General features: G+C 44.2%; 1 protein-coding gene across 1 annotated transcript; it reads left to right on the top strand.

Annotated features, from left to right (window-relative positions):
- The first annotated feature begins 1896 nt into the window (after positions 1-1896).
- slc6a3 (solute carrier family 6 member 3) lies at positions 1897-10936 on the top strand. Its single transcript, XM_084708546.1, has 14 exons — positions 1897-2185; positions 2828-2959; positions 4604-4823; positions 5627-5765; positions 6083-6217; positions 7036-7139; positions 7637-7761; positions 8504-8616; positions 8742-8870; positions 9055-9154; positions 10229-10329; positions 10415-10582; positions 10718-10789; positions 10913-10936. Exons 1-14 carry the CDS (start codon positions 1897-1899, stop codon positions 10934-10936), a joined length of 1851 nt encoding a protein of 616 aa, XP_084564672.1.
- The last annotated feature ends 4101 nt before the right edge of the window (positions 10937-15037 follow it).

Below are 15037 nucleotides of genomic sequence, written 5' to 3' on the forward strand. Positions count from 1 at the left end.
CCCACACACATTCAGCCAAGTCCATCTTTCAGACAGTTCGATAGCCAACAATTTGTGGTTTAAGTTTTGTGTTTCGATGGATGATGGGATTCTAAGGGAACAATTGTGTCCTTTTGATTAACACTGGAATTCATGCTGCTGTCACAACAACGGCGGTCATAACAAAACACTCAAACGTCATGTCTTTTCACTGGGGCTGATTAAGTTATCTGATGCCCTGCCCTGGTGTTGAAATGGACGACCTCAGTGTTGCCATTGATTATATTAGGGTCAGTTGCACATTTGAAGTAATACGATTTCTGCCTAATGGCAGGTAGGACCAAACTACACACATCCTTCCTTCCCTCGCTCCCTACCTTCCTCTCGCTCCCTTCCCTCCCTTCCTAAAATGTCCAAGTACAAATTACACAATTTAGTTCAAGCAGGCTTTATTATGTAAAACAAATTATATATATATATATATATATATATATATATATATATATATATATATATGTATATATATATATATATATATATATAGCATTTTAAATGTACATGTTAACATCACAACACAAGAATGCAATTGATGACTTTTTTTCTGAATCACTTTCTGAAACCTCCATAAAGTTCAGAGGTTGGTGTGTGTATGTGTGTGGAAATAATCCTAAATGCTGTATATTGGCATTGCTATACCACATAAACAGGATGCAGTGTGTTTCAATGTCAGACATCCTCAAGACCAAGATAGGAGGGGAGAAAAGAGAGGGAGGATGGTAGGGAGGAGTAGTACGTCTGGAGAGACACAGAGAGAATGAGGAGGGGGTTGGTATGGTTCATATTTCCAGAGATGTCCCAGAGTGTGGCTTCTCAGACTACCAGACACACTGGTGCCTAACGGACAGATGCTCCAACCAGAGGTCCACAAACCTCCAACCCACCAAAGATATAACCCCTTTCTCTCTCTCTCTTTCTAAATTTGCCTCCTCTCTCTCCCTCTCCATCCCTATCTATCTCTCCCTCTCTATTTCTCTCTCTTTTTCCCCTAGCTCTCTCTCTCTCCTCTCTCTTTGTCACTGCTCAATCCGGGTCCAAATAACACAAAACGGTGGTCTACAAATATGATGAGCTACGTAGTCTGCTGTGAAGACAAGCATCAACACAGTTGGAATTAAAACTGTTTGGAGCGCTGAAAAAGCTTTGTCATTTACAAAGGTAAGAATTTTACCTTGACTACATTTTTTGGTCTGATTTGAGGAATAACGTTGTTTTTTACAGTGGGTTCCCACTAAGATCAACAAGTTGCTTTTCATCCAAGTATATCTTTTTGTGGGTTTTCTTTTCCATGTTCTTAATTTTGCTATATAAATTCCAACTAGTTAAACATTTTCATAGCTTATCACTGAACTTAAATTGCTTGAATGGCAATCAAATTCTGAAAATGTGATTACAATAATTTCTGTTTCAAATTATGTGTTCTATTTCATTCAAATTACAATTGGTGTCTAAAAGATTACTGATGGCGCAGTAGTGATGGACTGTCTGCAACAAATGGATCTAGCTTTGCTTTTCTTTTTCTTTTTTTATATGTGGTATTGAGACAACCTTCCAATGAAGGCAAATTGATTTCCACAAGCCAAACAATCAATTTGAAGGACATGTTAAACTAAGTTAATGTGACTTTTCCTCTTTTCTTTTCCTCTTCTTTCTCTCTCTGCTTCTCTCCAACGCCTCCCCGACCCCCATCTCTGTCTCTCTTTCAGAACTGCATTTGTGCTGCGTCTCTCACCACCTGGCCCTCGCTTGATCAAATCCTTCCCTACACCCGCTCTCCCCCAGCTGTCACCCGTCCATCCCCCACGCCCCCTCTCCCCCAGGCACCACCACCTCCAGGCCTCAGTGCCCCCCCCCCCCCCCATGCTCAGAGCCCGAGTGCCGGCTGGTCAGATGTGTTCCGTCGTAGCCCCGGCCCAACCTGGCACCAACACCATGGGCCCCAAGGATGTGGAGCTGACCCTGGTGAAGGAGCAGAACGGGGTGCAGTTCACCTCCTCCACCCTGGTCAACCCCGCTCAGACACACCCCCCTGAGGAGGAACGGGAGACCTGGGGCAAGAAGATAGACTTCCTGCTGTCGGTGATCGGCTTTGCGGTGGACCTGGCCAATGTGTGGAGGTTCCCCTACCTGTGCTATAAGAACGGAGGAGGTGAGAGGGAGAGAGAGAGGGAGACAGGGAGAGAGAGAGATGAGAGAGATATGAGCGAAAGATGAGAAGGAGAGAGCTAGAGGCTTATCTGTTTGAGCAGATTGGTGGGGGGTTGGAGTGTGTCTGTGTGTGTGTGTGTGTGTGGACTGAGAGTGTTGGTGAGCCTGTGTGAGTGTGTGTATGTATGTGTGTGTGTGTGCGTACAATTGTGTGTGCCGTGGACAAAAGACAGCTCCCCACAGCTGTTCAAACGTAGATTATCCCCAACAATCAAGAAGCCCAATTATGTCTGTTTAACATAGATACCTCATTGAGTTTGAGGGTGCTGATGAAAGAGCACAGGTTGAGATTCGATTCTTTGGTTGTTTGAATTTACACACGTTGCCAAGGGCGACACCCCTTTCAGCGCAGCCTGCTCAGGGGAAGTGGTTCGGAAACCCAAGGTAGGATCGCCTGACATACAAGGCCAAATGTTGCCCTTGAACCCTAAACATGCACTTGATGTAACGAGAGAGATGAGCTAGCATGCCGTGCTAACGGGCACCCAAGAACCACAAACCAAATGCAGTACTCATCCTCGCTAGCAGGATGAAACCGTGTTCACGCCTCGCTGGTTTCCTTTTCCTGTCATGTGATCTCCAGGAGCGTTCCTGGTGCCCTACCTGTTCTTCATGGTGATCGCAGGCATGCCCTTGTTTTACATGGAGCTGGCTTTGGGCCAGTACAACAGAGAGGGGGCCGCTGGAGTCTGGAAGATCTGCCCCATATTCAAAGGTATTGGACAGACACACACACCTTCACACACACACACACACCTTCACACACACGTACACACAAACACATGGACACCTTCACACGACACACACGCAGTATTGAATGAGATGAGTAGTCCACTAAGTACACTATGACATTAATGATTGTTGTCTCGGTTCAAAATCAAATTCGAGTGTTGCATATAAACGGTGCCGTGGAGACATCTGTACGTAGGAGACAGGCCGGGCCTGTCTGTCTGTTGTGTGACGACAGGCATCGTTTATCGTCAGGCGGCTGCGCTCGGAAGGAACATGGAAAATTGGCTTTTAAAAAGCGTCCCTTCTCCATCCGTCCCTCTCTCCCTCTCTATCTGTCCATCTGCCGCTGGCGGATCACCCTGTTTCTGACACTCCTCCTCTCCTTTTCAACACATCGCTAAACAAGACGTCTCCTCTGGGGCGGACGGACACTGAGGTGGGCAGAGATGGGTCTGTGGGGGAGGCGGGGTGGGGTGGCGGGGTGCAGCCACCATGCTGGAGGGTGTTGTTGGGGACGGCGACGACCTTCGCTGTCACAGTGAACCGACGCCCCCTTCTACAGATGGCAGTAGGTGTTTGCCTGGGCGGATTGAACTCTGCCTGTCTGCGTGCCAGTCTGTCTTTGTCTGTCCGTCTGTCCGTCTGTCTGTCTGTCGTTGTGTGTCTGTCTTCACAATGACTGTTACCTTGTTACTGATGATTTGGACTGAAGCTGAAATGAATGTACACCAAATGTAAAGAGAGAAATCAAGCATGCAATCTCACTGACACGATGTCATGCATCCCCATCCAGTTGATGCACAGACAGAGCAGCACATTGAATGGCCAGAAGGCCAGGCTGTGACCCCATTAGATGTCCCAAACCATTCGAAACCCCGTCCGTGTCCTGTGTGCGTGCTAGTGAGTGTGCTCAGTGTGTGTCCTCTGCGCGTGTGTGTGTGTGAGAGTGAGAGAGAGTGCTTCATCTGTTTGTACTCATGTGTCCTCTGGAAGTCCTGGATTGTACTGAAGCTGTGCTCTCCAGGAGACCCGGTGAGGAATCGGACGTTTTAATCACACGGCTGCCTCTGTAGCTAGCTGCCACTCCAGGGGGGGAGAACTGTAATTACTGCCATCAGCCTGTTTGTTTCCTTGGGATCAATGCTTTCGAAAAGGACTGCGGAGATCAAGCATGTGGTGCTAATAGGCAAATTCTGCCTGAGCAAATATCACTTCAGGATGACAAAAGAGTGGCGACATGCGTAGGAATGAAAGTGTCGGGGACCCGCAAGCCTGTGAGGAAAGGTTAGGGATGAAAGTGAGCCGCTTGGGCGATGGACACGGTCTCTAATGCAGAGAAAGGCTAGATGGTTTTGATAAGTGAAGCGTGGGCATGCAAACCTTTCCAATGTTTAGCACTTCTGAAGAGTTTGTCCCCCTTTTCCATTTGACATGGAGCGTGCCATAACGGCGTACACGTTAAAAGAACATCCCACCCAAAAAGACAGGCTTTTTATACAACCAGAAAACATACGACCCCCATTACAGGGCTCTTTACCCACACGCAACTCGTATTATCCAGGAAGGCCCTTTGTCGTGCCGCAGACATTAGACCGATGAATGTATCTCCCTCCCCCCCCCCCCGCAGGAGTGGGCTTCACCGTGATCCTCATCTCCCTCTACGTGGGCTTCTACTACAACGTGATCATCGCCTGGGCTCTGTTCTACCTCTTCTCCTCCTTCACCGGCGACCTGCCCTGGGTCCACTGTAACAACACCTGGAACAGCCCCAACTGCTCCGACGTGTGGTCCTTCAACACCACCCTCAACGACACCCAGAAGTCCACCCCGGCTGAGGAGTACTTTGAGTGAGTCGGACGACGGCGGCAAACGGGTATTCGCGTGTGTGGTGGGGGGGTTGGGGGGGGTGGGAGGGGGGGGGGGGGGGGGGGGTTGGGTGGTTGGGAAACCAGGGGTGTGTGAGGTTAGACTCGTGTTCCCTCCAGTTACTACCTCAGTTGGGGATCATTCAGCATGTGTCAGTTCTATCCTGTACTTCCTGGGGGTGGCCCCGGGTTCAATTCCCTTCTGGCTCTCACTGAACCATGTCGAGGTGAAATCTAGACACGAGTAAGAGGAAGTGGAAGAAAAGCGATTGCTCTTAGTCAGGTAACATCACCTGGTCTCCAAACCACCCCCGCTACACATGGAGAAAGCCTGTTGTCTGTGAGGATGAACAGGTGTCTGGTATTCTCTGCAGAAGGTGTGTTTGTTTTGACAGTCCTGGCTCGACATAGATGGGTGGCTGGCTATTTCCATCTCCACCTGGGAACAATTTCACTGCCTCTGACAGAAAAGCAGTGCAGTAGGACGACACAAGCACTTATTTCAACCAACATTTGTATTTGACACACAGAGATGGCACAAGGACCTATGCAGCACAATATGTGTTGCACCGGACATAATGTAGAGTATGAACAGACACGGCTATATTGTGATGGATATGTAACTTGGATATCCAGAATGACACTTTCCATGGTATCCATAGATGGTATTTCATCTATTTCCTCTTCGTCCAGGATCTTTTCCAATAGCTATGAATCCAAATATGTTTTTGGCATTGAGGATCACTGATCGGGTAAATTGCCTCATCCCTGTGATGTGTTTTCAGACGAGGAGTGCTTCACCTGCAGGACAGTGAAGGTATCGATGATCTGGGCCTGCCGCGTTGGCAGCTGACCTCCTGCTTGGCAGTGGTCATTGTAGTTCTCTACTTCAGCCTATGGAAAGGTGTCAAGACATCAGGGAAGGTAGGAAAACTACAGGAAATGACGCAGATCAACATTGTGGAGAGACTGCAAGTTTCTAATATTGAAGAAGACGAGGTGCATTACAGCCCCGATATGGTTCACTCCTATATTTTGTTTCTCACCCCTCTGTACGTGTGTGCTTGTCTATGTGTGTGTGTATGTGTTTATGTATGTGTGTGTGTGCATGTCTACACATGTGTTTGTCTGTGTGTGTTTGTGTTTGTGTACGTGTGTGTCTGCCTCTGTGTGTACATGTGTCTGTGTGTGTCTGTGTGTGCATGTGTGTGTGTGCATGTCTGCGTGTGTGTGTGTGCCAGGTGGTGTGGATCACGGCCACCATGCCCTACCTGGTGCTGACTGTGCTGCTGCTGCGCGGCGTGACCCTGCCTGGAGCCATGGATGGCATTAAGGCCTACCTCAGCGTTGACCTCATCAAACTCTGTGAAGCCAAGGTAGGACTCTCAGGGGGTTGGGGGGGGGGGGGGAGAGACAGAGAGGCAAAGGGGTGCACGCATGATGACACACGGGAGAACAGAACCATTTGAACGTGCGCACAAGCTCACGCGCTTTCACACAAACACACCGTGTGAACGACACAGGGAATAAAGTGGTTGTGATGAGCTTCACAGAAACCCTTGAGCTGGCTGTGTGGGGCTGTCACCGAGGCCCAGGATGGGGGGGGGCTCCCTCAACCAACTGTGACATCACTTAGACACAAATACACTGAACACATTGAAGCTGGGTACAAAATAAAGGCCTTTTGCTGAGTAATGAAACACAGAATGCCCTTTTCACGTATTTTGTCTGTGTGTGCGTGCGTATGTGTGTGTGCGTGTGTGTTTGTGTGTGGAGGGGGGATTCTGTTTCAATGTGTAGGAGAGAGAGAGTCCCTTCAGGCAAAAACATTATTGAATGCTTAAATCAGTTGCTTTCAAAGGTATCAGCGCCCTTTAGTTTATGAAAGTAGACTGTAATGTGTTCAATATTTTAGCAATGAAACCCTTTTGCCCGAAGTCTGTAAAATTTCCCATTTGCCTAAATAAGTAAGTAGTAAGACGAATCAGCTGGCCAGGTCCTCTGAACGTAAGGTCTGAGAGCGGCAATTTGAGAATTAGATTAGAAACATGCATGCAGCAATTTGCAAAATTACCCCTGTATTCACAAGTGTCTTTCATCTTTCTGTTGAATGAGTTTCCTGCAATTAGCCCTAATAACAGCTTTTTTCCTGTGTCTTTTGTGCCGGTCGCGCGGCCGTTTGTTTGTGTCGCAGGTCTGGATCGAGGCAGCCACGCAGATCTGTTTCTCCCTGGGCGTGGGGTTTGGTGTGCTAATAGCCTTCTCTAGCTATAACAAATTCAGCAACAACTGCTATAGGTGAGCTCACACACACACACACACAGACAGAGAGAGAGAGAGAGAGAGAGAGAGAGAGAGAGAGGAGGGAGGGAGGGAGGGAGGGAGGGAGGGAGGGAGGGAGGGAGGGAGGGAGGGAGGGAGGGAGGGAGGGAGGGAGGGAGGGAGAGAGAGAGAGAGAGAGAGAGAGAGAGAGAGAGAGAGAGAGAGAGAGAGAGAGAGAGAGAGAGAGAAAGTAAAAAACATCAGAGAGAAAGAGTGTTGATAGCTTTTCAATACCTATTATTAGTTTTGACTGTTCTTTCCACCCCTGTATTAGACACATATCTGAATTGAACATCAATAGTGATATTGCTTCCTCTTCAGCCTAACCCTACACCAGAAAACATATGAAAGGAAACTAAAATGCCATTATCTACATCTTTATCCAAACCATGATTTTAAAATGTTCCTAATCTCAAGCACTTAGTGTTTCTTCAACCCCTCAAAACGCTATGCCCACATATTGTCCACCACAGGGATGCCATCATCACAACCTCCATCAACTCTCTGACCAGCTTCTTCTCTGGCTTTGTCATCTTCTCCTTCCTGGGCTACATGGCCCAGAAACATAACGTGGCACTGGACAAGGTGGCCCAGGATGGTAAGCCAAACGTCCACCAAACATCAACCTACACAACAGTCTGATCTGCACGGGTCTATAGGGAGTCAGGTGGCTATGTGGGTAGAGCATTGGGCTAGTAATCTGAAGGTTACCAGTTCGATTCCTGGCTGGTGCACACGAAGTTGTGTCACTTCACCCTACTTACCTCGAGGAGAATGTCCCTGTACTTACTGTAAGTCGCTCTGGATAAGAGTGTCTACTAAATGTAATGTACATGTATAGTCTCAAATGAACAATGGCACAAACTGTTCATATGATGCTTCCCAAGGAAAAGTTTGCTCATCAAAACAGAATTGACTCTCGACATGAACATTGAAATCCATCTATTTATTCTAGTGTGTGCTTCCATGCAGTGTGGGTTTACATTTAACACTGCAGGGTCTATTCTGAAAGGACTTAATGTCAATAAGAACTGACCACAGATCAATTTGTTTGAGGTCTGGCAAACCCACGAGGTACTTGTTAGCGTTTTGACATGTTGGGTCATTTATAGACAAGCACCATTGTTACAGCATATTAAACCAGGGATGTGCCCCAAACTTTATTCATAAAGTATTGCTTGTGTATCTGTTAAGTATTTGTCAGTATATCCTTTACATCTGCAAAATACAGTATGTATATGATATACTGTATATACTGTGTATGCATTTGTTGTTATGGAAGTAATCCATAGCCTGTAGTTGCAGCTGTCTTATCAAGGTTGTGTTGCGTGGACATTCAGGGCCTGGATTGGTGTTCATCATTTACCCAGAAGCTATTGCTACCTTACCCGGGTCATCGGTCTGGGCTGTCATTTTCTTCATCATGCTGCTGACACTAGGAATAGACAGTGCTGTAAGTACACGACATCTCAGTGAATCGCAGCTGTGTGTGTGTGTGTGTGTGTGTGTGTGTGTGTGTGTGTGAGTGTGTGTGTGTGTGTGAAGCTCACCCGTAGGTTGTGTTTCCTTTGTTTCCAGATGGGAGGGATGGAGTCAGTGATCACTGGACTGGTAGACGAGTTCAAGTGTCTCCACAAGCATCGGGAGCTCTTCACCCTGTTCATCGTCGTGTCCACCTTCCTCATCTCCCTCTTCTGTGTCACCAACGTGAGTAGAAGGACACTGCCATCAAAGTCAGGGTCTCCCCAACTCGTTGACTGAGTACTAGTTGAACTTATCTTAGGGGCTGATCCTGATAATAGCAAGGTGTATGGTCATGTCCAATCTCCCCCTCCAATCTCCCTCTACACCCCATGCGAACCCTGTCCCTCTCCTCCCTTCTCTCTTCCAGGGAGGAATCTATGTGTTTACCCTGCTGGACCACTTTGCTGCTGGAACATCGATTCTTTTTGGAGTGCTTATTGAGGCCATCGGTATTGCCTGGTTCTATGGTGAGGAGGGGTTGATGGAGGGATGGGCTGGTGGGTTGGAAGGAGAGGGGAGAGAGGCCCTGCTTTCATGGCTAGCAAAGCTGATGGAGAATTAGGCCTGTGATGGGCTGAGAGAATGGGTGGGGGCCACGGTGTGCCTCTGTGGTGTCAAATTTCATTAGGTGGAAAACAAACTTAAAAGGTTTGTGTCTCTCGATTGCTTTGCCACTTAGAGCCTTAAAAGCCAATTGTTGGTATGTAAAAGTGGACATTGGTGATATTGTGCTTGGTTGTGTGTTGTTGAGTGATGCAGCTGTCGATTGGTTTGCCTTTGAGATATTCTCTTTTTATCGGACTTCCTTTCTTTCCAACATCCGTCAAGAAATTTTAGGGAACACTTTTAGCATTTAATCAATTCTCCCACTTGGCGGTGTAGATAGATTTTTGAATAAATCGGTAAATGTTGCGTGCGGGCAGCTGGCGTCTTGTGGAGAAACCTCGGGGCACCATGAGGATGTGGGTTGAAAGGCTGAACTCCTTGTGTTCGTCTCAGAGCTGGACTCTGATCTGTGGGGGGAGCTCCATCCCGGGGTAAATGCTAACAGGTCCTCAGGCTCTGGGGTCAGTGTGCTGCTCTGGCCCAGTGGGTGTTAACCTGGGCAGGCAAGACAACTCAAGCCCCAGGCTTTGCTGGCCTTTTCCGTGGCCCTATCAGTGTTGACAGGCACTGCTGGGCCTCTGCCCTCCACAGAGAGCTCTCAGGACTGTTTGTGCTGGCAGTCGTAGAGGATCTCTGCCTGCTGTTGGAGACGAGTCCTCCGGCTGTGGGGGAAACAAACAGGAGGAAGAAATGGAGGTTGACTGAGGATCATCTCACGATAATCTGGGTTCCGATGCAGGAACGCCACGATGAATATTAGCAAAATGATTCTCGCCACATATTTTAATTGTTTTTTGAAATGTGGAGAGGTTTCGTGTGTGTGTGATAGAGAGGGGTGAGGGAGAGTTTGCATGGGAGGGGGGCAGATATATTTCTTCATTTTCAAATGTGCCTTATGGAAAAAGGTTTGAACTCAAAGATGGTGTCTATTTCAGGAGTGGACCGCTTCAGTGATGACATCGAAGAGATGATTGGACAGAGACCAGGCCTCTACTGGAGACTGTGCTGGAAGTTTGTTAGTCCTTGCTTCCTCCTGGTAAGGAAGCATGAATTAGGTACAACCTTGTTCTAGTGGCAAGAAAAATACGTCCTTCCTTCCGTGTCTTTCCTCTTTTTCTTAGTTTATGGTGGTTGTCAGTTTCGCCACATTCAACCCTCCGACCTATGGGCCGTACACCTTCCCTGTGTGGGCCAACATGATTGGCTGGTGCCTTGCCATATCCTCAATGTCAATGGTGCCTCTGTATGCCATCTACAAGCTCTGCACCATACCTGGGAAGTTCTGTGATGTAAGTATCAACATCCACATCCTACATCATAGCAATAACGATTCCATTCAATGTAGCAAATCGTTCTTATACACTGCATCGCTACTAACATCGAAAAGGAATGAGTGTTTTTGAAATGTCTCTTGGATATCCCAGAGGCTTGCGTACGCCATCACCCCTGAGACCGAGCATCATCTAGTGGACAACGGTGAAGTTCGGCAGTTCTCGGTAAACGTTGTTTTCATTTGATCTGAATTAGCACTCTAAACAAACCCATTGACAGCCTGTACGGTAGCTTGGTGTTGCTCTAAAAAGTATTCTTATTCTCCGGTACTCCACCGACTGCTGCAGCTGCATCACTGGCTGGTGATTTGAGTTCTGCAGTGAGATGGAGGACTGTTCTCATGCAGGAAGAAGCCTGGCACAGGTAAAACCTGTTGACAAGATGGCAGTGCAAGTGCCAACCCAACCGTTCAAAATTGTAGTGGTCTTTAATTTAGTCAATGGACGTGTGACTGTGCAGTGACCTTGATGACAATGTTGTTGGCACTTGGTCAGTGTTAATCTTAAACTATATTTACAATATAGACTGTTATGATGGCTACTACTTTTGTCCACCATGGTTTATGTCAGTTTTTTTTGTTTACGTTGTGATAAAGCTGAGCCTATTTGATTGTTGTGAAATGTTTGAAAAATATTCAAATGAAATCAGAGAAAACTTAGTTTGTTTCTGAATAATTGCATCACAACCAAAACCTAAACAGCAAGTCCAGCAATGGATTTGAATCATAAATATTTTAACTTATGTTTTTAAAGATTGTTAAGTGTATGACATTACTTTTGCATGAGAGCATTGAACTTTCACAATTGTTTTTATTATCTGAACATGAATTGTTCATCAGCTCAACTATAGTCATTTCTAATGATCCCTGGGAATAGATCACAGTGATTGCATTTTTGCTTCCTGCTGATGATAGTCCATCATACTTTGCTGTTTCCTTAATGTTGATATTCAGTTCATAGACAGATCACTATCTAAAACAAAATAGTGCAATACTGTATTTGTATAATCAAATTGACCAAAGATCAAAGTTTACTCCTATTTATATTACTATCTATAATTTCTTCACACACGTTTCATTTATTTATGATTATGTGTTCTATATTATGTCATATTTACCAATGTCATTATTTGACCACAAACATCACCATCATTTAAAGGTGCAGTCAGCAACAAGTTCAGCAATTACTTAATTGCAATGTTCACTAACATTGTAGAATGTTGTTGACATTGTGATAAAAAATAAAACATAATTATCCACTCTGACTTGACATGTAAAAAGCTTTGACTGCATCTTTAATCTCACAAGATAACACAAAGCTTTATACTGGTTTACAGAAAAAGTGATTCAGTAATTCAAGACTGTTTTAAAGCTGCTTATATCAATTTGATTGAAGTGTTTGTAATGTAATCAATGAAGTATATATTGTATATGTGTGTAATTATTACTTGTACTATTTAGAGGGGCTTGCTTTGTATTGCACTGTGTGACATTCTACGAGTTAACTATGTTTCCTGTCGTGAAGCAGAACTGTGTTTCAGAATGGGAACTAATGCATCTTGTATTAATATATGAAATGGACTTTGTACTTTTTGTAATTCAGTCCTTGTCTTACAATGTGCAGTGATCCATAATTCTATAAGTACATACTGGAGGTCTGGATCAGAGGATCCAGTAGAATGTCAAACCTGGAGCCAGACACATGTATAGAGGAACTGATAGGGAACCTTCCTCCAGCCCAGCTCCTACATCATTTGGATAACAGCTTGAAACAAAAGAAAACAATATAAAGGTTTCGCCAAAAAAATTACAGGTCCACCATGTTGTTCACTGGGCTGTGCTTCTTTGCCTTTTTTTGTACTGTAAAAGTCCAAGAAATAAAGTTTGGTTTTGAAAAATGTTCTTGCTTAAGGCTTTTTGTACATGAGAGAATACTTATGTCCCTATACCCCCACACAGACAACTCTTATCCTCACTGCTCACTCCTGCCCTCTCTCTCTCTCTCTTTCTCTCTCTCTCTCTCTCTCTCTCTCTCTCTCTCTCTCTCTCTCTCTCTCTCTCTCTCTCTCTCTCGTTTGGCCCTCCACGCTCTCCCTGGAATTAGAACTCGACAACAAGCAGAACAAAGACCTCAAACATCTGGACAAGGATCCAAAGACCATGATGGGATCCCGCAGGATCCTTTATTAATGGTCTTTTAAAGCTACACACACACAACAATAACTGTGGTTCAGATTCTATCTCAGTCAATAAAGCGGCACAGGCAGGACAAGCTTTGACAGTCTGCAAACCGTCTGCTAATCTCTGGGGGCATTCATCCTCCTGGTAGAGTTAAACACTAATCGCAGCTCCGAAGCCAACCTTTTTCCTTATTAATTGATTGGGTGTTGTCACTACGAAGGATAAACAGTACATTTATTGAGCGAGGGTAAACAAGATGACAAGAGAGGATTGTTTGAACAACTAAAGTAAACGGGAGCTGCTGTAACAAAAGTAAAACTGCTATCAAACTCTGCTAACGTTAATTGCTAGCATAAGTTATTGATGACATGTTTGTCTCTAACAATGTGGCAGAGCAGTTTTTTTTTTATTATGTAGAAAAAAGAAAAAAACATTACTCCACACATTGCATATACATATTTTATTCTTCTTTACTTAGCAAAACAGCTGTGTTTCCTATGACAACACAAATAGCATGGCAATGCTTTCCATCTAATCAGGGCAGAAAGACCACCACAACCTCAGAGTAAAGACATAATTGGTTTGGCTTTTACAAGATGGCCGGCGTGACCTTGAATCTTCCTTGTTCATTACAGGAGAAAGAAATCATCTGCAATATAGCATCTGAACAATAGGTCAATAACACCACCTGAGAACATTTAGGAAATATTGACGGTTGATGGGAAAAAAACATCCTTTCAACAGAGCAAAAAGATACAAAGATGTGTAAAGAAACACAATTTTAACTTGTAAGAATGTGTAGTAAATGACAAGATTTGTATTATTTGATTTGGAAAAAGTTATTTAGTTAAACGTTGTTTTGCATGAACCAAAACACTGACAGAGTGATAGTGGCTTAGAATTTGTTTAAAATTTTTATAAAAATGGGGAATCCTCGAGAAATTCAACTGAGCGATTGTTTATCCTGAAATCATTTTATGTGTCTGTGTTGACAGATGCAGGGAGATTTCTGCTCTGAAGAGCCAGCGTTGTTTTAAGAGCGGCCCAATTATGGAGCACTTTAGGGGCACACAAGGATACAGTTTAAAAGCAGCCATTACTACATCCAATAAACAACTGCAATTACGTGTAATTTCATGTCTTCAAACAGCAGTGGAAAGTGAAAGCAGGCATACTGAGGAGGTGAAAACCAGGGTGAGTCTAGTTCAGCGGCACCTCCTTTTTCACCAGATGATCATGCATTGACCTTGTTCTCATTTGTCGAGGTCAGTTACTTATGGAGACAGTATTCCTAATCCTAATCTGGACTAGCGAGGTGAAGTTAGTTTCATATTCGACAGTCGTCTCACATTCGGGAAAAGCTCATTTGCAGAGGCGGGCTAGGGACCGTTCTTAAACTACCCATACAATTTAGAAAAATTATGACCTTCATCATATTTTTATGAATATAAAAACTCAAACGGAAACCAGAGTATTCTAACAATGTCCGGTAGTCTTCTACAGCCTTTACTTATAAAAAAAAATTACATTTCAAACTAAATTATAGAAAATCACTTATCTATGAAAATAGTTGAATCCTCGCAAATCTTAATAATTGTTTCAAACTTGGGTCAAAAAATCTCAAATGTATACCAGAATAGTCTAATAAAGTCTGGCCTACTTCCACACTCTTTACTTTTTCAATTAAGTTCCAAACAAAATGACAATAAATTGTTAATCTCTGAAAATAGCATGAAATCCTCGCTAATCTCAATAACATTTTCAGAATTGTACTGAAAAATCTCAAATATACACCAAATTATTCTAATAAAGTCTGGCCTACTTCCACAACCATTACATTTTGAATTAAGTTTCAACCAAATTCAAATAAACCGCAAATCTCTGAAAATAGCATAAAATCCACGCTAATATTAATACATTTTTCAGAATTATGTCAAAAAATCTAAAATATACACCGGATTATTCAAATAAAGTCTGGCCTACTTCCACAGCATTTCAATCTTCAATAAAGGTTTTTATTTTTAGCAAATAAATCGTAAATCTCTGAAAATAGCATGAAATCCACACTAATCTTATTAACTATTTCAAAATTGTGAATAAAAAATAAATTGACACCAGATTATTTTATTATGTCAGGCCTACTTCCACACCCTTTACTTTTAGAATAATCAGGTATATATTTGACATTTTTCCATACAATTCTGAAAATGTTATTAACATTAGCAGGGATTTC

Source organism: Hypomesus nipponensis, chromosome 2 (assembly GCF_054491055.1).
Source record: "Hypomesus nipponensis isolate SF chromosome 2, ASM5449105v1, whole genome shotgun sequence".
In the NCBI taxonomy this organism is placed as follows: domain Eukaryota; kingdom Metazoa; phylum Chordata; class Actinopteri; order Osmeriformes; family Osmeridae; genus Hypomesus; species Hypomesus nipponensis.

Bases quoted from the DNA above. Each gene is read 5' to 3' on its own strand.
- slc6a3 (XM_084708546.1), top strand. From the start codon at position 1,897: ATGCTCAGAGCCCGAGTGCCGGCTGGTCAGATGTGTTCCGTCGTAGCC. The intron at 7,140-7,636 runs GTGAGCTCACAC...TGTCCACCACAG, and splicing joins TTCAGCAACAACTGCTATAG to GGATGCCATCATCACAACCT. The intron at 8,871-9,054 runs GTGAGTAGAAGG...TCTCTCTTCCAG, and splicing joins CCCTCTTCTGTGTCACCAAC to GGAGGAATCTATGTGTTTAC.